The sequence below is a fragment of the Corythoichthys intestinalis genome, chromosome 8 (genome assembly GCF_030265065.1).
Source record: "Corythoichthys intestinalis isolate RoL2023-P3 chromosome 8, ASM3026506v1, whole genome shotgun sequence".
NCBI lineage: Eukaryota > Metazoa > Chordata > Actinopteri > Syngnathiformes > Syngnathidae > Corythoichthys > Corythoichthys intestinalis.
In genome coordinates, this window is record NC_080402.1 from 13,239,976 (window position 1) to 13,262,472 (window position 22,497).

At 39.2% G+C, this 22,497-nt stretch overlaps 1 protein-coding gene across 7 annotated transcripts in view; it reads left to right on the forward strand.

Annotated features, from left to right (window-relative positions):
• The window catches only part of pnpla6 (patatin-like phospholipase domain containing 6), a 92,280-nt gene that overhangs the window by 13,463 nt on the left and 56,320 nt on the right, over positions 1 to 22,497 (forward strand). For all 7 annotated transcript variants that reach the window (XM_057842972.1, XM_057842971.1, XM_057842970.1 and 4 more), the window contains exons 3-20: positions 3,833 to 3,886; positions 4,056 to 4,143; positions 4,246 to 4,328; positions 4,400 to 4,491; positions 4,569 to 4,709; positions 4,787 to 4,946; positions 5,118 to 5,198; positions 9,958 to 10,086; positions 10,284 to 10,364; positions 10,468 to 10,603; positions 10,744 to 10,806; positions 11,748 to 11,848; positions 12,018 to 12,197; positions 15,502 to 15,579; positions 15,689 to 15,894; positions 19,914 to 20,045; positions 20,170 to 20,293; positions 22,346 to 22,459. In XM_057842972.1, the coding sequence (XP_057698955.1) occupies positions 3,833 to 3,886; positions 4,056 to 4,143; positions 4,246 to 4,328; positions 4,400 to 4,491; positions 4,569 to 4,709; positions 4,787 to 4,946; positions 5,118 to 5,198; positions 9,958 to 10,086; positions 10,284 to 10,364; positions 10,468 to 10,603; positions 10,744 to 10,806; positions 11,748 to 11,848; positions 12,018 to 12,197; positions 15,502 to 15,579; positions 15,689 to 15,894; positions 19,914 to 20,045; positions 20,170 to 20,293; positions 22,346 to 22,459 (2,043 nt within the window). The remainder of the gene's footprint in view (positions 1 to 3,832; positions 3,887 to 4,055; positions 4,144 to 4,245; positions 4,329 to 4,399; positions 4,492 to 4,568; positions 4,710 to 4,786; positions 4,947 to 5,117; positions 5,199 to 9,957; positions 10,087 to 10,283; positions 10,365 to 10,467; positions 10,604 to 10,743; positions 10,807 to 11,747; positions 11,849 to 12,017; positions 12,198 to 15,501; positions 15,580 to 15,688; positions 15,895 to 19,913; positions 20,046 to 20,169; positions 20,294 to 22,345; positions 22,460 to 22,497) is intronic.

Sequence of the window (22,497 nt, forward strand, 5' to 3'; positions counted from 1 at the left end):
AAAAACTCAAAATCCTATCAGTACTTACAGTTTAGACTAACTTAAAACTTAACTAGAACTTAAAAATAGTCTGACACAAATGGAAATTCAATTGAAACACGTGGGAAAAACACGTAGCTTTCAAGTGATGTGTGTTATTCAGCGTAATTACATTTTTAGGTAAGAAATATGTTTTTTTTTTTTAATAAGATCTTCAAGTTTTTTGAGTGAAAGCAGTGATTTTTTTTTCTAGTCACATCTGAGATGCAATTGTTGCCTGTTTTCAACAATGTACATCAAAAATAAAGACATTGATTGACTGAAAATGGTTCAATATTGGATTATATGTCTTTTTTCTCATGTATATTTATAATTTCTCTTTACCTAAAAAAAAAAAATGTTTTATCGGATTACTCGATAGAATTTTCAGTCGATTACTCGATTACTAAAATATTCGATAGCTGCAGCCCTAAATTAAACACACCTGGATGCCACGAACTGTCCGTAAAAAGTTTCCAAGAGCCTAAGAAGACACTCACAGTGTCACCACGCTAAATGCTAATGTGAACGCTATGCTAAAGTGAACGCTATACTAATGCGAACGCTATGCTAACGCTACAAGTTAGTTTAGTGTGTGATGATCACTCAGCACAGACCTTTAAAGGCTAAAGCAATATGGCATAGCCAAAATAGGAAAACAAAACTTACCAAGCAGATATGTGTTAACTACGCATACAATGAGAAAATATCACATATTGTGAACTTATGACGTAAACTATGGCGAATTTTCATCTCGTTCTCATCTTGTCAGACGACAACTGGCATCCACCTTGTTATGTCTCCCAAGATACTTTTTTTAGCGCGTCATCGTGACGTCATCGTCATGAAAAAATTGTTTGTTGACGAAAACAACAGTGGTACAGTCAACGGATAGTGAAAATCTCCAAAGTGACAGAAATTGAAAATGTAATAAAGGTAGTCCCCGGGTTATGAACGAGGTCCATTCCTTTCTTTCTTTCAAATTTCTTTTTATTGGTTTTACAAAAATACAGAACACCCCCCCTCCCCAACTTAAAAAAAAAAAATTAAAAAAAAATTAAAGTTTCACTCCAAGTTATCAAACACAGCCAATCGTAAATGTCCAGAGAGCCATAGAAAGTTCTTCCGTGCCATCACTCTCAATACATAATAGTTACAGAATCAAAATACAATGCAATACGTTCAAATGTCCAAATAGGAGCAGCATGGAACTATTACCCATCCCCCATAGCTAAATTAACAATATACAGTGAGGTCCATTCCTACGCTGGCAACGTTAACCGAATTTCCGTGTAAGTCAGAAGTAACCCTTTAAATACCCATAAATGCCCCCTAAATCGCAAATACCTATCCAAAATCCATTGTACTGTACTCACCAAATTGTTGGAGCTAAGTCCTAGATAGACAGCGAGCTAGGCTATAATCTTTCCCCTCTCTCTCTCACTGGCTCACTTCTTTGAGGGTGCAAACACGCTCTTGTTCTGTGTCCTTGTACGCAAATAGGTTCTTCGTGGGTACATGCGCTCTTACTCGCGTGCGGAAGTACTATCTGCTCCACGCTTCCTGCACCGAAATAAAAGCATCCATCACAAAACAAAACTCAACATTATAATTAAATAAATGTTTCACCTAGGGGTGCACGATATCCATTTTTTGAAACCGATATTGATAACTTCCTGCTCCTCAAAGCCGATATCGATAACCGATAATAAATATATAATTTTTTTAATGTATATTCACCCGAGTTTTTGAACACCTGGAGGTTTAAAAAAATAATAATGGTGGATTCAACATAGATTTGTCCTTGATCTCACCAGAATTTTCATAATGACATGTATATTATTATAATGAACAAAACAAAGACAAGAACAGTCTTGACTTCAAATAAAGTGCCAATATTTATTTTTTCAAATAAATGTAATTTGAGTCAATCACAATCAATTAGTCAATATAATTAAAGATGTGTTTCCTGAACAATGAGCACGGAACTAAAACATAAACCCAACAGGTATTGTGCTTAGTCATCAGATAAAAATATCTGGTGCTACAGGAGACTGTTGTGGTCTTGGTCCATGAAACAACTTTCTAAACCTGGGAGACAGGTTAGGACAGCAAGCCTATCAATAACCAAAAGGCCTCTCAATAACTTTCTAACTTATAACTAACACTGTAAACATTATATATTAAGGTTTATCACTCATTCCTCATAACAAAAATATGGTAGAACAAAAAGGATTAATGGCTTGCCTTATAATAATCAATACAAACGGCAGTGAGTGAACCCATACTCAATAAAGTATGAGGTTTATTCTCTGCATAGTATAAAATCCTACCAAGCATGCTGACAGGACTAACATTGACAACTATTATATGTATGTATAGCATAGCACACGAGCTTGAGCTACTAGCCTTAAGCATTGGTTGGCTTCTATAACACAACAACTCATGAAGTTCTGTACATATGACCCTTCACCACCGAAGTAAACATAAATTGTACATCCATATGTTATAGTCAGGGGTGCACATAAGTGGTCCGCATGCGCGCATGCGTACTGGACGTAGACAAACGCGCTGGCCCTCAACGGCTTCCATACGCTTTTGCGTACCGATGGCTGACCACTGTATTTGCGGCGGACTCGAGAAAATAACTTCTCAAAATGTCGAAAAGGCAGGCCACACTGAGTAATTACTTCCGTGTTCCCCCACCCCCGTCAAAAGACAGACAGACGACAGAGACGTCACCGGAGCTACCAAAAAAAAGGACTTTTGCTGAAAAGTGGCTTCAGGAGGTACCGTGGCTAGAAGCAAATGATGCTCGCACGGAAATGCGGTACAAAATGTGCCGTGAGAATCCCAATGTCGCCGATAAGAGCAGCGCATTTTATGTAGGGTCAAAGAATTTCAGCCATCCAAACTTTGAAAAACACGAAAAAAACAGAGCATGTGGCAATTAAGCAAACTATCGATGTCAAACAGGACCCCACTCGCCCTATGGACAAGTGGACAAGTGGCGGAATAGGGCGGAATAAAGGTAATGAACAGCGACATGCACTGACAAACGTGTTTTTGCTCGCATTTTACAAAGCTAAACATGCACGTTCAATGAGGTCTTATGAGGAGGACATCCCACTTTTAAACCTCTGAGAACCTGGGCAAAAAAATTATGTGCACCCCTGGTTATAGTAAACATACAGTAAATACTTACAGACATATATTTCCGAGGCGGAAACGTAAGTAACAGAAAGCATTCACGATTGTCAATGCTAACGCTAGACACAGCACTGTGTAAAGTGAATGAGTTTCTGGGCCAAATTATAGATGCAGTGAATTATTCTGACCGGCAGGTGGCAGCAATGCCCCGCAAATGGTCAACTGATTTCCCAGCCAGTGAGCACAGTTCATACTGTATTATCGGTCCTATTAATTGTGTTATTGGATTTATTGGGATGACGTCATAATTCCTATTATCGGACCAATAATTATCGTGCACCAGTAGTTTCACCAAAGGGCAGAACAGTTATATTAATAAAGTAAACGATAAGATACTAAGGTACTGTTTACGAGACAAAAACAATATAACGACTAGAGAAAATGGTCAACGAGACTCCGGCGTCGTAAAGTCAAAACCACATAATTCGGGTACGTCGTAACCCAGGAAGTACCTGTATATTTTTTTCAAAGAATGTTCAAAAGATTTTTTGGGGGACAAAAAAATCAATGAATGCTCTTCCAGAACTGTCAATATGCAGTTTCATATGAAAGACTAAAGTGAAAGTCTAACGTAATAAAATAATGTATCATTTCACCCTCCTAGGACGAGTTTAATGAAATCAAGACATTTGTGGAGGAGGAGCTGCAGACGAGTATGGTAAGTGTTGTGAAGGAGTTTTACTGGTCCTGTTTATTTATTTATTTATTTTTTACTAAGAAGTTCATTGATAATGTATATTTTTTCATCATACAGATATAGCTTTTCAGTGTAGTACTGCACATCATTATGTTCAATGCCACTAAATACAGGGTTTTTTTCCCTACAGATGATGGGGATCGTAATTGGTGCTGGTGTCGCCATAGTCATCATTGCAATCCTCTTCTTCTTCATACTGCGGCGGATCCACCTTCGAAGTCAGTAGCTGTTTGTGACACTTTTTTTATGTGTTGCGTTAATTAGATATGATACATTTTGAATGTATCTCTATATTTGATTATCTTTGTTCTTGTTGGCAGACCTAGAAGCACAGGAGGCCCCTAAATATCGCTTTCGCAAGAGGGACAAAGTCATGTTCTATGGGCGAAAGATCATGCGTAAAGTAAGTTATGCTCCCAGGAATTAAATTCATAGCAATTCGCCTTCTCATTGTCGACATTAATGTCTCCAAAGGTCTCCCAGTCTACCTCTTCCTTGGTGGGTACATCGTCCTCTTCTCGACCACGCCTGAAAAAGAAGCAGAAGATGCTCAACATTGCCAAAAAGTACAAAAAAAAGCTTTGTGTCACAAAGAACAACACTTCTCTTCTGACATTTCAACTCAAACGCTTTTTATTTGTAGGATCCTGCGCTTTAAGAAGGAAGTGCCTACATTGGAGGCTAAGGAGCCTCCTCCATCCGTATTAGAGGCTGATCTTACAGAATTTGACGTGGCCAATTCTCACCTTCCTTCTGAGGTGCTTTATATGCTCAAAAATGTCCGGTAGGTTCAGCCAAATCATACAACAGATATGCATGAAATGCCTAGGAAAGTCAACTTTCACTTTCTTATTGTTGCAGTGTTCTGGGCCATTTTGAGAAGCCCCTCTTTTTAGAGCTCTGCAAGCACATGGTGTTTGTACAATTCCAACAAGGGGAGTATGTCTTCAGACCTGGCCAGCCGGATAGCAGCATCTACGTGGTTCAAGATGGAAAACTAGAACTGTGCCTTACTGGAATGGTATATACATTTTGCAGAAATTGTATGAATTGCCACTCTTTTGGGTTTCATCCCTTACATTCAATGAAAAGTGGAAATTATGGGATGGGAAAGGTGTTATGGCAGGTCATTTAGCTTTCAGTTTAAACATACGGGACATTCAAAGTGCTGCTGTTTACTTTTTTTTCCCAGGATGGCAAAGAAAGTGTTGTGAAGGAGGTTTTCCCTGGAGACAGCGTCCACAGCCTCCTTAGCATTTTAGATGTCATCACGGTATGTTACGTCCACTTTTCTACCATGCGTTTTCACACGTGTATACAAACTCTTACATCCCTTCTATAAATCTATATAATTATTAGTGCTGCCAAATTTATCGCGTTAACAGGTTGTAATTAATTTTTTTAATGAATCACGTTAAAATATTTGACGCATTTAACGCACGAGTTGTGGCGACCATGACTGAGAATGGTGGTTTCCGTTGTTATGTTCTGGTGTTTTCTGTTCAATAAAGGCGCTGACTCTTGGGGTTGTGCAGTGTATGGGGCACAAGAACAGCAAGCGTGAAACATAAAAACTATCTCTCAAATTCTTCTCCACGTTGGTGACGGGATCTGTCGTTCACTTGAGTAAACGAATCCATTCCGGTTTGTTCAGTAAAAAGATTCGTTCAAACAAATCGTTCAACGAATCGTTCGCCCCCCTCATCTCCCTCCCCGCCCAAACGAATCGTTCGGTTACTGAACGGGAAGTGACGTTGCCGAACGAATCACCAAAGACCGCTTCGCAGTATAACTGAACGGGAAGTGACATTGCTTGGTCCCTCCCTCTCTTGCACACAGGCACCGCTCGTCGTAGTTTCAGAAATGAGTGACAGGCGGTATTATTCAGCTTTTACAGACAGCCTCGTCTCCCTCCCGCTGCTGCAAAAGCGAGGGAGAACTTCCGCATCGTCTGTCCTAGTTCTATGGGCTCAAAGTCATGGCTCGTGCTTGCATTTCGATTTAGGACACGGTTAAACATTTTCCTTTTGTGGGGGGAGTGGGGGTTTGGGGTCGGGGGTGCACGGACTTTCTTTAGCATGTTCTTGATCACATATACAATGCTGCCGCTACCAGCCAACGCAGCATGCTTGCTGTCACGAAAATAAAAATAAATTGAAAGTTTAATTTCTAAATATGGAACGACCAACACATCATATTTACCTCTCGCTCTGTTGTATTTTTGTTTTTATGCTCATCACTATTATTTTAGGTCACTATTGTTAAAACTGAAGTGTAAATAGCTAGTTGTCAAATGTGCTGCTCTGAAATAAAAACAATACTACATTTTGATATTCGACAGTTTAATTGCAAATCAGTATTAAGATGATCGTATTGAATTTTTGCACTGGTATTATCAAATAAAATAATCCGGTCAGCTCCCCTGTCGCCCCCTCATCTCAGATCGTCAAATGCTGACGAGAAATAATTGTTTGCTCTTTACGATGTTGCCTTTCTACTCTCATTAGTCTGTTAAGAAAAATGTAGACATATTGCGACATCTCCCGTGTCCACGTGCGTTGTTTTTGAGTAGCACATGATAGACGGATGGACATAATTTGTCAAATCAACCAACACCCGACACGAAAAAAAAAAATAAAATAAAACAGTCGGAAAAAATTGACATGTATATAGTTTCATTGCAAATCAGTATTATGGTGATAATACTAAATATTTTTTCTGTGCGCATATGAGGTAAATATCGCTGCCATGAAGCCTCCATATAGTGACAGTTCTCTGCCCCCTTCACTGCCGTGAGTGCCGTCACGCAACCGCAGCTCACTTTTGCTTGCCTCGTAGCTACCCGTGTTTTTTAAAAATTTTTATTTTTAGCTACCCGTGTTTTAACTACTGTAAATTTGCTCGCTAGATTTGTGTGGTGTTTTGTCTGTTTGAGCAGCTTTTGATAGGCTCCACATTAACAAATATGTGACAAAGTCATTTCCTTCCATTTTTTGACTCGTTCACCGCATTACTGGAAAATCAAGTTAGCAGCAAGCTAGGTCAGGAACCGGAGGACCGAGTCACTGAACGGGAAGTGACATAACTCAGTCTTGCCCCCTTGCGTGCACGCTGGCTGCTTATTGGCTACACGTGGAAGTGAGTGACAGACGCCCTGATTCTGTTTCCGCTCCCTCCCCTGCCCGCGATGAGGCTGGCGTCTGATTGGTCGTGTGTGATGTCAGAAGACGCTGCCGCTTGCTCAACGCCCTCCCACGCAGCGAACAAGCCCTAACTTCATAGAACGAATCAGTGCAGATGGTGATTAGTTCGGTCTCGTTCACCCAAACAATTCGTTCAAAAAGACCGAATCGTTCGCGACCGATACAACACTACTCCACGTCACTTGCCCAATACTATACACAGTGATGGAAAAGCGATTGCGCATTAACCCCTTTTATAGTGTCCTTTTGCTATTACTACATTAGAGCTGCATCTGCAGTATATCACAAAAGTGAGTACACCCCTCGCATCTCAGCAAATATTTAAGTATATCTTTTCATCGGACAACACTGACAAAATGACACTTTGACACAATGAAAAGTAGTCTGTGTGCAGCTTATACAATAGAGTTAATTTAGTTTCCCCTCAAAGTAACTCAAAATATAGCCATTAATATCCAAACCCCTGGCAACAAAAGTGAGTACACCTCTTAGGAACTACGTACATCCCTAAATGTCCAAATTGAGTACTGCTTGTCATTTTCCCTCCAAAACGTCACGTGACTCGTAACAGGAGTGCTGTCAGCATTGCTGCAGAGATTGAAGAGGTATGGGGTCAGCCTGTTAGTGCTCAGACAATACGCCATACTCTACATCAAATTGGTGTGCATGGCTGTCACCCCAGGAGGAAGCCTCTTCTGAAGACGGTACACAAGAAAGCCCGAGACGAATATTAATTTGTTTGGTTCCAATGGTCTCAAGCATGTGTGGCGGCGACCAGGTGAGGAGTACAAAGATAAGTGTGTCATGCCTACAGTCAAGCATAGCGGTGGGAATGCCCACCCCCCCACCTCTTCAATATCTGCAGCAATGCTGACAGCACTCCTGTAATGAGTCACGTGACATTTTGGAGGGAAAATGACAAGCAGTACTCAATTTGGACATTTAGGGATGTACAGTTGTGGTCAAAAGTTTACATACACTTGTGAAGAACATAATGTCATGGCTCTCTTGAGTTTCCAGTTATTTCTACAACTCAGATTTTTTTTCCGATAGAATGATTGGAACAGATACTTCTTTGTCACAAAAAACATTCATGAAGTTTCGTTCTTTTATGACTTTATTATGGGTTAACAGAAAAAGTGATCAAATCTGCTGGGTCAAAAATATACATACATGGATCTGAAAAAGCGAATCATTGACTTGAACAAGTCAGGAAAGTCACTTGGAGCCATTTCAAAACAGCTGCAGGTCCCAAGAGCAACAGTGCAAACAATTGTTTGTAAGTATAAAGTGCATGGCACTGTTTTGTCACTGCCACGATCAGGAAGAAAACGCAAGCTATCACCTGCTGCTGAGAGAAAATTGGTCAGGAGGGTGAAGATTCAACCGAGAATCACCAAAAAGCAGATCTGCCAAGAATTAGAAGCTGCTGGAACACAGGTGTCAGTGTCCACAGTCAAGCGTGTTTTGCATCTCCATGGACTGAGAGGCTGCCGTGCAAGAAGGAAGCCCTTGCTCCAAAAGCGGAACCTTAAGGCTCGACTGAAGTTTGCTGCTGATCACATGGACAAAGATAAGACCTTCTGGAGGAAAGTTCTGTGGTCAGACGAAACAAAAATCGAGCTGTTTGGCCACAATGCCCAGCAATATGTTTGGAGGAGAAAAGGTGAGGCCTTTAACCCCAAGTACACCATGCCTACCGTCAAGCACGGTGGTGGTAGTATTATGCTGTGGGGCTGTTTTGCTGCCAATGGAACTGGTGCTTTACAGAGAGTAAATGGGATAATGAAGAAGGAGGATTATCTTCAAATGCTTCAAGATAACCTAACGTCATCAGCCCGAAGATTGGGTCTTGGGCGCAGTTGGGTGTTCCAACAGGACAATGACCCCAAACACACATCAAAAGTGGTAATGGAATGGCTAAAACAGGCTAGAATTACGGTTTTCGAATGGCCTTCCCAAAGTCCTGACTTAAACCCCATTGAGAACCTGTGGACAATGCTGAAGAAACAAGTCCATGTCAGAAAGCCATCAAATTTAACTGAACTGCACCAATTCTGTCAAGAGGAGTGGTCAAAGATTCAACCAGAAGCTTGCCAGAAGCTTGTGGATGGCTACCAAAGCGCCTAATTGAAGTGAAAATGGCCAAGGGACATGTTACCAAATATTAGCGCTGCTGTATGTATATTTTTGACCCAGCAGATTTGATCACTTTTTTTCTGTTCAGCAATAATAAAGTCATAAAAGAACCAAACTTCATGGATGTTTTTTGTGACAAAGAAGTATCTGTTCCAATCACTCTATCAGAGAAAAATCAGAGTTGTAGAAATAACTGGAAACTCAAGAGAGCCATGACATTATGTTCTTCAGAAGTGTATGTAAACTTTTGACCACAACTGTACGTAGTTCCCATGCGGTGTACTCACTTTTGTTGCCAGGGGTTTAGATATTAATGGCTATATTTTGAGCTATTTTGAGGGGCAAATAAATTATTGTATAAGCTGCACACAGACTACTTTTCATTGTGTCAAAGTGTCATTTTGTCAGTGTTGTCCCATGAAAAGATATACTTAAATATCTGCAGAAATGGGAGGGGTGTACTCACTTTTGTGATACACTGGATAAGGATATAGGTTTTATCTGCGATTCGGGTGTATTGCGTTCACGTTACACAAACCTGAGCAACACCGGGCCATATTGCTATTTCCATTGCAAAATTCAAGTCAGTTTTTAATGATTAAAAAAAAAGTTTTCTTTCAGTCCCATAACTGATGTCTTTATATTTACACATTATAAAATAAAATTTGAGAGGGATTTCTGTATGTCCAGGGCCACCAGAAGCCTTACAGAACAGTGTCGGCACGTGCTGCTGAGGTTTCCACTGTTCTTCGTTTACCAGTAGAGGCCTTCCTGTCTATATTTGAGAAGTATCCAGAGAGCCTGGTGCGGGTTGTACAGGTAAGGTTTGTTCCTTGTTGATACCTTCAAAGTATTTATATTTAGCTGTATTTAGATGTTTTCATTTATCCAGGTAATTTAATTTCCAGACCATTCATTTAATGCATTTTTATGGATGAACTGAGGTTGTTCCATTAATGGCTTCATACACCAGATGTGGTTTGCCTGAATTTATTTGACAAACTTCCACCCTTCAGATTATCATGGTTCGTCTCCAGAGAGTAACCGTTTTAGCCCTGCACAACTACCTGGGCCTAACTAATGAGCTTTTCAGCCATGTGAGTTTATATCACACACTCAAGCACACTGCACATCATCATTATGTATGTACATAACTCAGGCTCTAACTCCTCTGTCGCAATCATACATGCTAAATGACAGGAATTGCATCCTTCACGCCAGCCGCCTCTGTCTCCTCACCCGACCCGCACCAGTCCCATCCGCCATGGCAAGCGCTTTGGCAGTCTGACAGTGCCTGAGGAGCAACGTGAAGCTGCCATAAAAAGTGCAATGTCTGGTAAGGAAATAAAGGCTTTGAAATATGTTACAAGACCTTAAAATGGTAATATTTGATTGTAACAAAATGAACTGCATGTATATCTTTTACATTTAATCTCTGTGACATAATAAATTGCCATTTGCTGATGTATTTAATAGGAGATCAAGGGAAGGATGGAGTTACACTCAGCAGGACCATTTCCATGCCTGTAGATATTGCTAGTAAGGTGTTTTTTTGTTTCACTTTGTTTGAAATTGTTTAGAAACTTGCAAAAATTCATGTATTTTTATGTATATATAGAGTATACAGATACAGTCCCTGACAAAAGTCTTGTCGCTTATCCATTTTGTAGAAACAATTGCTAATAACGTGACCTTTAGTTATTCAATTGGTTTCAGAAATGGCTCATATGAAAGCTCTACTTTCTGTAGGCGACAAAACTTTTGTCTTGCCAAAATTTGACCTTTATGTCTTCATTAAATGATAAATCTTTTTTCAGTGAAACGTATATTTTTGTACATTCAACATCATTTGGGAGGGTCCTAGCTTTCATATGAGCCAGTTCTGAAACCAATTGAATCATTAAAAGTCAGGTTATTGGCAATTGTTTCTACAAAATGGATAAGCGACAAGTCTTTTGTCAGGAACTGTATATATACTGTAAATGTTGTATGCATACAGTTTTATGGTGCACAGAAGATCAAACAAGCCATTCATGCTTACCTCCTTCCCCATTTCCACAGATCCTTTTATTGCCTTTGTTATGACCTATTTGGCAGCAATTTTTAGTTCACTGAGAAAGTGTTTGTTCAGCTCGCATGATTTACTAGCAACTTTCAGAGTAAATTCCAATTAAATTTCTGCTTTCTAAGTATAACAGTAGCGATAGCAGTTATTTGCCTGTCCCTTTCATACAGGAGTGAAACATTGCTATGTCCAAAGTACATCGTCCTTGTGGCTAGCCCTTTTAATATACAGTAAATACATTGCAGCTAGGGGCACTCCACCCCTGATACATCTTTCACACTATGGTTATACTTGATTCATGCAACAATATGGAAATTCACATTCACTCACTTGTTCAATCGCCCGAGGAAGACGCATCCTGCTAGTACAGCCCTTTACAATGGAGTCAAATGCTTATTTATTTCTATCTGTGCAGGTTTACAGAAAGGTCTTAAATCAGACTTTGACATGGCATATGAAAGGGGGCGGATCTCTGTGTCTGCTGAAGATGGCAACACTCCGCCCAACTTTACTCGGGTTAGTGTGTAGTACATTATACCTTTTTTTTAAATTCAATGATAAACGATTGATTTCTATTTATTCTTAATGATAATGTTAATAAAGTCAGTGCCACAATTTTAAATGACCTCACAAGTATCCAGGGAATTATTAACTGAGGCTAATTCAACATTGTGCATCATGACAGTCTGTTTCCCAGGAGCAGCGGGAGAGGAAGGTGACAGTGGAAGAGGTTCCCTCTGGGATCTACTTATATCCAGAGGAAGAGGCAGGGGTGGACAATATTTTCACAACTGTAACCTGCCGATCCAGTTCAGCATTGTTTGAGGAAGCTCAGAAAGAAATCCTTAAACTCATGCGAATTGAGGTATGTACACTTTTAGCATAAGACCTCTTAGCCAAACGCCACACGATCATGTCGTTATAACCACCATCTGACTCCAAGAACACGGACTTTGATAATCCGAAGAAAAGCTCTAACAGCAACTTTCCAAAAAGTTTACCATTTAATCGAGACAAAGTCGAGAACAGTAAAAAATAACGGAACAACAATGAAAACTGTCAGGCAAACAGAGGGAGAAAACTGGGCCCAGGGTCCCATTCTGGAAGCATGCCTCTTGGCATCCTGAGAAGTGAAGAGTTAGAAAAGTTCAAAATTTTTGAAGGTGCTGGGAAGCGAGGAGGCAGATGGGAAGGACTATCATGGCCGTGCCCAGGGGTGTCGCCAGTCTTTGATTGGGCAAAAGAGTTCTTAGCAGTGTTGTTAATAACGGCGTTAGAATATAACAGCGTTACTAACGGCGTTATTTTTTTCAGTAATGGGTATCTAATTAATTACTTTTCTCATCTTGGCAACGTCGTTACCGTTACTGAGGATGGAAAGGCGTGCGTTACTATGCGTTGTTATATTGGTTGAATGACGTGATAAAAGTCTGAGGGAGACGGACTCACCGAGACGACGAGCAGAGCAGGAGTGGGGAGGAGGCAAAAAAGTTGTGACGCCGAGCAAACGCGATGCTAGGTGGCTCTAATAATACCTGACTGTAGCCGATAGCCTACAAACTACGCCCACATGATATGGTAGATATGTTAGACATGGTAGATATCACGTATATATAGAACTAGATGCGAAATGACAGACACGGGGGCGTTAGCAACATGTACAGTATAGGAACTAGATGCGTTAGTAAACAGCCGCCATCTTAAAGCAGTAGACTTCTTAGGAAGGCTCTGTTGTAGAGAACCTTCCTAGCGAACCTAAGTAACTTTTTATCTAAAATACTCCTAAATCGGCAAAATCTTGACTTGAATCTATCTTTAAACCATTAAACAGTTTTAAAACTTCCACGTGTCAGAAGTACACAGAAGGGAACTAATGCAATAATGGGAGCAATTTTAACAACTTTTAACGGTTGATTCAGGGTAAAGGGTAAATTAGGGTAAAGAATTGGGCTCGGGCCAATTGTCCCAAAAACCTTTTTTTTTTTACTTCACATAGTGTGACCTAAGTTTTTTTTCTTTCTTTCTTTTTTTTTTTTTTTTTTTTTTTGAGGGGAAAAAAAAACCGAAACATGGAAATTATCACCAGTTACTTTCCCAAGTAACTGATTACTCTTACATTTAGGTAACTGAGTTACTAACGCAATTACTTTTGGGAGAAGTAATTTGTAACTATAATTAATTACTTTTTTAAAGTAAGATTAACAACACTGGTTCTTAGCTACTGTTGTCGGGGCGATGCTGATTATCTTCTGTCAGCGTCAGCCAGGTGTGAGCTGACTCGGCGCACAACGTCAGCTTGGAACTATCTATCCATCTGTTATCATCTGGTGAGGGGGTGATGTTAGTCATCAACTATCCGCATACTGGCCTGTTCTTATCACTTAGTCATTAATTTCTTGTATAAAGGGCACTCTTTTCAGCCCAATCGAACATTATTTCTCATGCACTCATCTTTCAGATGCATCTGTTGTTGGTTACACTGTGGTTGTAATATCTTTACAGTCCCTGACAAAAGTCTTGTCGCTTATCCATTTTGTAGAAACAATTGCTAATAACCTGACTTTTAATTATTCAAATGGTTTCAGAAATGACTCATATGAAAGCTAAGACCCTCCCAAATGATGTTGAATGTACAAAAATATATTTGTTTTGCTGAAAAAAGATTTATCATTTAATGAAGACATAAAGGTTAAATTTTGGCAAGACAAAAGTTTTGTCGCCTACAGAAAGTAGTGTGAAAATTGAACCAAAAATGTACTTCAAATACAAAAATACGTTACATAACATAAGCGAATTATGTAGTGGTGCTGTTAGATCCAAATTTGCTATTTTGTATGACTTCCATGGGCTTGAAGGACTGCATCCATGCGGTTGGGCAAGGATTCATACAATTTATTGATGAAGTCATCAGGAACATCAAAGAAAGCAGTCTTGCATGCCTCCCAGAGTTTCATCAACATTATTGGGTTTCGTCTTCCATGCTTCCTCTTTCATCCTACCCCAGACATGCTCAATGATGTTCATGTCTGGTGACTGGGCTGGCCAGTCCTGGAGTATCTTGATCTTGAATTTTGAGGTAAAGATTGAAGTATGCGATGGAGCGTCAACCTGCAGAATTTGTCCCTTTTTATGGTTAGGAATGTAAGAGGCAGCTAAGATTTGTTGATATTTCAGACTATTTATGTTGCCTTCCACCCTGCAGATCTCTCGCACACCCCCATACTGGATGTAACCCCAGACCATTATTTTGCCACCACCAAACTTCACTGTTTTCTGAGTGAATCTTGGATCCATATGGGCTCCAGTAGGTCTCCTGCAATATTTGCGCCGACTGTGGTGTAATTCAATGGAAGATTCATCTGGAAAATCCACCTTTTGCCACAAAACAGACCAAAATTGTACCTTTCTGTCTTCATTTAATGATAAATCTTTTTTCAATGAAACATATATTTTTCTACATTCAACATCATTTGGGGGGGGTCTTAGCTTTCATAGGAGCCATTTCTGAAACCAATTGAATAATTTAAAGTCAGGTTATTAGCAATTGTTTCTACAAAATGGATAAGCGACAAGACTTTTGTCAGGGACTGTATTTCATTGTGTACTGAAACAATAGAAGCAGGCATGTCTACGATTATCGATTAGCATCTTAGCAAAAATACCATTTGTCTTCTACACTCAGAGTGATTGCCCGTTAATTCCCACAGGGTCGTCAACTTTTCTTATCCAGTCAAAGACTATCTTAGAAATTAAGCTGGGAAAAAAATCATTGTTTATGTCAAAGTGGTTGTGTAAATTCCATTTGATGTACTGTCAGTACTGTGGTGTATGGATTGAGAAACAACAAGTGACTTACTGGATGAATGAGCCGATTGACAAACACGCTGTAGCATCTGATTACAGATTATAATGCCGAAAGCAGGTCAGTCATGAGGCCCCCTGTAAGGAATTGTGTGGTGAAAAGGACATAAATACACACACAACACACACTCACAGATGGGGGTTTGCCTATTGATGGAAAAAAAAAGTACTCAGCGCTTATAAGAGTGTACAATGCTTCACTTTCTCAAGCTTCGTTGGAATCAAATAAAAATGATAAGAAAGGAGTTTTCATAGTGTTCCTTATTTTTTAATGATACAAATCAATCATTACATCCTCTCAATGCCAGGACCCCTCTCTGTTAAATGGAAAAGTGACTTTACATCACGCTAAAGCTGGAGCTGTCTTAGCCAGACAAGGTGACCAGGTAAGTATTACAATATGAATTCAGTAATCTACAGTTTAAATAAAAAAGCAATATTGGTATTTGGTACACATTGTTGAATCATATAATGTATCTCTCTGTACTCCCCTAGGACGTGAGTCTGCACTTTGTCCTGTCTGGTTGCCTGCATGTCTACCAGAGGATGATAAATAAGCAAGAAGCTGTCTGCCTGTTTGTGACCCACCCAGGGGAGATGGTGGGACAGCTCGCTGTGCTTACTGGAGAGCCTCTCATTTTTACCATCAAAGCCATACGAGACTGCACTTACCTCAAGATATCTAAATCCGATTTCTATGAGTAAGTATTTTTTCAACATGAATCTTTTAAAAGCAAGCAAACAAGTGGTTTTATTTGGTTTCCTGAAAGTATGCAGTTTGAATTCTATTAAAGAGGGCGTGTTGCATAATTTTCAGGCATATAGTACAATTCTAAAGCTCATGCTAGTAACAATTTTACCATTAGTTGATGTGTGAAAGCTGTACAGTATTTCATACACGACTTCATAGAAATTTTCTTTAGCATTATGGCTGTCTCAAAAGGCTGGAAATGGGACTCAGTTTCTTTAAGAACCCCGTCCCCTCCCCTGATGCACCCCTTTCACTACATTATCCTCCAACTGGTTTACTTTTGTTTTCGAAAGGGTCTTTATGAGCAAATTAGTCAAAGTTATGTTTTACAATAGTGTTTTTGTCTGGGAGAGTAGCTAAACTAAAGTCTGGTGGAGAGTGACTCATAGGTGACTAGAAATACAGTGCCTTGCAAAAGTATTCGGCCCCCTTGAACCTTGCAACCTTTCGCCACATTTCAGGCTTCAAACATAAAGATATAAAATTTTTATTTTTTGTCAAGAATCAACAACAAGTGGGACACAATCGTGAAGTGGAACAACATTTATTGGATAATTCAAACTTTTTTAACAAATAAAAAACTGAAAAGTGGGGCGTGCAATATTATTCGGCCCCCTTGCGTTAATACTTTGTAGCGCCACCTTTTGCTCCAATTACAGCTGCAAGTCGCTTGGGGTGTGTTTCTATCGGTTTTGCACATCGAGAGACTGACATTCTTGCCCATTCTTCCTTGCAAAACAGCTCGAGCTCAGTGAGGTTGGATGGAGAGTGTTTGTGAACAGCAGTCTTCAGCTCTTTCCACAGATTCTCGATTGGATTCAGGTCTGGACTTTGACTTGGCCATTCCAACACCTGGATACGTTTATTTTTGAACCATTCCATTGTAGATTTGGCTTTATGTTTTGGATCATTGTCCTGTTGGAAGATAAATCTCCGTCCCAGTCTCAGGTCTTGTGCAGATACCAACAGGTTTTCTTCCAGAATGTTCCTGTATTTGGCTGCATCCATCTTCCCGTCAATTTTAGCCATCTTCCCTGTCCCTGCTGAAGAAAAGCAGGCCCAAACCATGATGCTGCCACCACCATGTTTGACAGTGGGGATGGTGTGTTCAGGGTGATGAGCTGTGTTGCTTTTACGCCAAACATATCGTTTTGCATTGTGGCCAAAAAGTTCAATTTTGGTTTCATCTGACCAGAGCACCTTCTTCCACATGTTTGGTGTGTCTCCCAGGTGGCTTGTGGCAAACCTTAAATGAGACTTTTTATGGATATCTTTGAGAAATGGCTTTCTTCTTGCCACTCTTCCATAAAGGCCAGATTTGTGCAGTGTACGACTGATTGTTGTCCTATGGACAGACTCTCCCACCTCAGCTGTAGATCTCTGCAGTTCATCTGGAGTGATCATGGGCCTCTTGGCTGCATCTCTGATCAGTTTTCTCCTTGTTTGAGAAGAAAGTTTGGAAGGACGGCCGGGTCTTGGTAGATTTGCAGTGGTCTGATGCTCCTTCCATTTCAATATGATGGCTTGCACAGTGCTCCTTGAGATGTTTAAAGCTTGGGAAATCTTTTTGTATCCAAATCCGGCTTTAAACTTCTCCACAACAGTATCTCGGACCTGCCTGGTGTGTTGCTTGGTTTTCATAATGCTCTCTGCACTTTAAACAGAACCCTGAGACTATCACAGAGCAGGTGCATTTATACGGAGACTTGATTACACACATTTGGATTCTATTTATCATCATCGGTCATTTAGGACAACATTGGATCATTCAGAGATCCTCACTGAACTTCTGGAGTGAGTTTGCTGCACTGAAAGTAAAGGGGTCGAATAATATTGCACGCCCCACTTTTCAGTTTTTTATATGTTAAAAAAGTTTAAATCATCCAATAAATGTTGTTCCACTTCACGATTGTGTCCCACTTGTTGTTGATTCTTGACAAAAAAAATTAAATTTCATATCTTTATGTTTGAAGCCTGAAATGTGGCGAAAGGTTGCAAGATTCAAGGGGGCCGAATACTTTTGCAAGGCACTGTGTATATATATTCTTGAATGACGTGTATATATATATATACTGTGTACATATATATATATATATATATATAAGTTTTAGGCAGGTGTCCTGCCTAAAACTTTTGCACAGTACTGTATATATTTTATTTAAATCGTTTTCTAATTGTATTTAACGTTACAGACAAAATGTCTTACACTCATCCAGAGTAGTTTTGGCTTAAAGTAGGGCAATCAAATTTATTGCGATAGCGGCGGTAAGTAATTTTTTAAAATTAATCACGTTAAATAAATAACGCATGCGTTGCACGACCCACTCACGCATTGTCGCGTTCAATCCATAAAAACGCCGTTTTACCTATAGATAGCGCTTAAAGGCAGCGTATAATGAGTAGAGAGAATTTTGACAGCCTTTGGAGCCATATTTTATGTGGCTAAAGCCTTACAATACCTCTCTCAGCAAATAAAAATAATGTGGGAGGTAATGTGGGGAAGAAAGGTAGTAGTTGATCATTTTCATAACACCCTATGTTCTTTCCCAGCGCAGAGAAGATATATCACTTGGGTCCCTATGCACAGTCACGGTTGCACTTCCCATCATGCATTTGGGCAGAAGTTAAATGGCTGCAGTATCATTTACTGAAAGCTCAACAAATACACTAGATGGCAATATTTAGTCACAATATACAAAATCACATTTATCCTTTAAGAATTACAAGTCTTTCTATCTGTGGAGCCCTCTCACAGAAAGAATGTTAATAATGTAAATGCCATCTTGAGGATTTATTGTCATAATAAACAAATACAGTACTTATGTACTGTATGTTGAATGTATATATTCGTCCGAGTTTAATTCATTTTTGTCTTAATGCATTGCCAAAATGTGTATGATCGGGAAAAATTATCGGGAATGATTGGAATTGAATCAGGAGCAAAAAAAAAAAAGCAATCGGATCGGAAAATATTGGGATCGGCAGATACTCAAACTAAAACGATCGGGATCAGATCGGGAGCAAAAAAACATGATTGGAACAACCCTAGTTATGTCATAATTATGACGGTCTTATAGCAGTCTTATGACACCACTGTCAAATTAAGTGTTACCTATTAACCCAAATAAATGAACAAATATGCCACACTGGACTGTAAACTGCAAGATTCTAAATGAGGGAAAAAATAGCGGCTTATAGTCCAAAAACTACGGTATCTCTGCATATCTATGCATACATCTATAACCAAATGCTTATCTAAACAACAGATAGCACACTGAATAATTATTATTACGACTTTAATCTTGTAATATTAAGACATTTTTCTGATAATATTACTTTAATTTTGTTATCACAATGTAGCACTATTTTCTCATAATATGACAATGTATTCTGTACAGTATATACTGTAGTTCCATTTTTTTCCTAATGGTATTACAACGGATGACTTTATTCCCATCATATTTTGACTTTAATCTCATAATATTATGACTTAATTCTCTTAATTCTATTTTTTTTCGTCTATGGCCTTAATACTCTTTCGTTGTTCAACCATTTCTGACTAAGTTTTGTCTTTTGATAGCGTGAAAAAAGACATCCTTCTTTACATCCAAATATACGTTTCCTCGTCGACATTTTGAAAAAAGCAGATGTTAACATTGTGCTCTGACTAACACTGGTGCTAAGGGTTAACTGAGCTATCACATTAGCCGGTACTTCTTTTGAGGGGTAGTCGAGCTGTGCTTCCAGGGGAGTGGGTGAACAGTACTCAGATCAGAGCAGGGGAGGTGCTATGCTCAAAAGGCAGAGTTATGTGGGACCGAGCGTTTCAGCATCTCCCACCGGCAGACAGATTCGATGCACAGTATTTAAGCGCTATTAAACACGTGAAGTGTTATTAAAGACTTCAGCTAAAACATAAAATGTTTCGTTCAATTTTACTGTTGCAAATCATGGGGTTCCACTGCACAGGATTATGCGGGAGCAACCTAGCGTGGTGTTGAGCGCAGCGCACACCGTGGCCATCCGGATGTCACCTTTTGTCAGGCAGATGGACTTTGCTATTGATTGGATGGCTGTAGAAGCGGGTAGAGCCCTCTACAGGTACCCGTTTCCGTTTATTACTGGTTTTCCAGCTTTAGCTGCATTTTCATGGTTAATTTTATCTTGTGAAATTAATTAGTAGAACATACTATATAGTGTGTGTTTTCTATTTACATGCATGTAGACAAGATGATAGGTCAGACTGCACATATATTGTTCTGAACGGACGTCTGCGTTCGGTGATCCGCAAAGCAAATGGCAAGAAAGAACTTGTTGGGGAATATGGAAGAGGAGACCTCATTGGAGTGGTAAGACTTCTAAACCTTTGGTTAATATACAAAGGATGGAAAAAAGTGTGCACATCTCAGTTTAAATCATAGCTTTTTCAGACCAATATTAGTCATTTGAAATCCTTTTGCATCATGATTGTAACACAAAAAATGTATGACTCAATTAAAAGATAAATACTTTGTACGAAATTCTATAGAATGAAGTAAGAAACCACTTATTGTGAAAATAGTACATAGAAATTAGGGAGCTGAGCATAGAGGATGCTCCTGCAATATTAATGAGATTTTAGTGTTTCTGCAAAAAATGAGTGGGCAAATATTGCCACATCAACTTGTGCCACATTGAAAGTCTGCTACTCAAAAATACTTTTTTTTGTGTATTTTTTCAACCCTATTTTTAATTTCCCCTTCAAATGTTTTCATTTCTTGAATTGGATTAAGTTACATAAAATGTGTTACAATGCGTTATCTTGGTATGTTGTTGTGTGTCTGTGTATTTTTTTAACACCACAAAAATCTGGCATTTGACCTGGGGGTGGGGGCTTTTTCTTCCCACTGTATTTTATTCAATTGCCAATTCCACAACTCTCATTTATACAACCCCAATTTCAATGAAATTGGGACATTGTGTTAAACATAAATAAAACCAGAATGCGATGATTTGTTCAACCCATGTTTAATTGATTACACTTCAAAAAAATATATATTAAATGGTCAAACTAATATGCTTTATTGATAATAGTACACAATCCAAACTCTGGAATTTTATGGCTGCAGATGTTTCAAAAAAAAAAAAAAAACTGGGATATAGTCATGTTTACCATTGTTACATCATATTATCTTTTTAACAACATTCTATAAACGTTTAGGAACTGAGGACACTAATTGTTGTAGCTTTGTAGGTGGAATTCTTTGCCATTCTTGCTTGACATACAGGTCACATGTTCAAGTCCAGAGACAGGTCTGGATTGTAAGTAGGCCAATCTAATCTCTGACCAAAGACTTTGCATTACTCCATCTCAGATGAGCTCTGGTTTAGAGAAGCCGGCAACAGTTCTGGTTGTTGTTGATAAATGGCTTTTGCTTTGCATAGTAGAGTTTTAAGCAGTGTTTTCGTCAACAATGACGATAAGTGACAATAACGGAAGTATTTCATCGACAAAAGATTTTTTCATGAAGATAACGTGACGTTGACGAGCTAAAAACGTGGCTTCGGAGACTAGAACACATCGAGAAGAATGCTAGTTTTCGTCTGACGAGATGACAACGAGACGAAAATGCGACATCGTTTCTGTCATATGTTCACAACGCGTGACATTTTTATATTGTACGTGGAGTATGTTAGCTTGCATTGTAGCAGTGTTTGGGTAGTGTCACTCATGTGAGATGTGCTGCACCTATCCCTAACTCTCCTCACCGGAGTTTAGGATGCGTCTAAAGCTAGGCTGCGCTCCATCTTGCTTGTTTGGAAAAACAGTAAGATTTGTTTTCTTATCTTGTCAAGAGAGAATATGCAATATATGCCTTTAAAGTTCTGTGCTGAGTGATCATCAGACGCTAAATGTAACTCCTAGCATTAGCGTCAGAATGGTGAGCGTCCAAAGCAGAGCCACTTGGCTTTCTGGTCAGTCTCGAGGATGTTAAATGTTCTGACAACTTTTTTTTTTTTTTTTTTTAATGCAGTTTGTGGCTTCTACGTGCAGTTTGTTGCTTCTATGTAGGTTTAATTGAAATTAATGTACTGCTGTTCCTGCTGAGTGTGTATTATCATCACAAAGTTGGTGTTGTCCTTGTAGGCGCTACAATATGGGCTCATCTGTCCATGTTCATTTGAAATTGTTGGAAACTTATTTATTTTTGGACTAAAACTTTTGAATTTTACAGACGAAAGCATTTGGAATAACTGTCGACTAAAACTAGACGAAGACAAAAACATTTTGAAATGACTAGAAGATGACAAAGACTACGAAGTATTTTCGTCCAAAAGACTAAGACAAAGACAAAAATTATCCAATTAATTATCCATTATCCATATCCATTATCCAATCTTAATTATCCAATATGTTTAAGGTTGAGGCATTGACCAAACAGCCAAGAGCCACTACTGTACATGCAGTAAGAGACACTGAACTGGTTAAGCTGCCTGAGGGGACACTCAACAACATTAAAAGACGATATCCTCAGGTAAAAATTGAGTTGGCTTGCAGTTGTTTCTGCAGTAA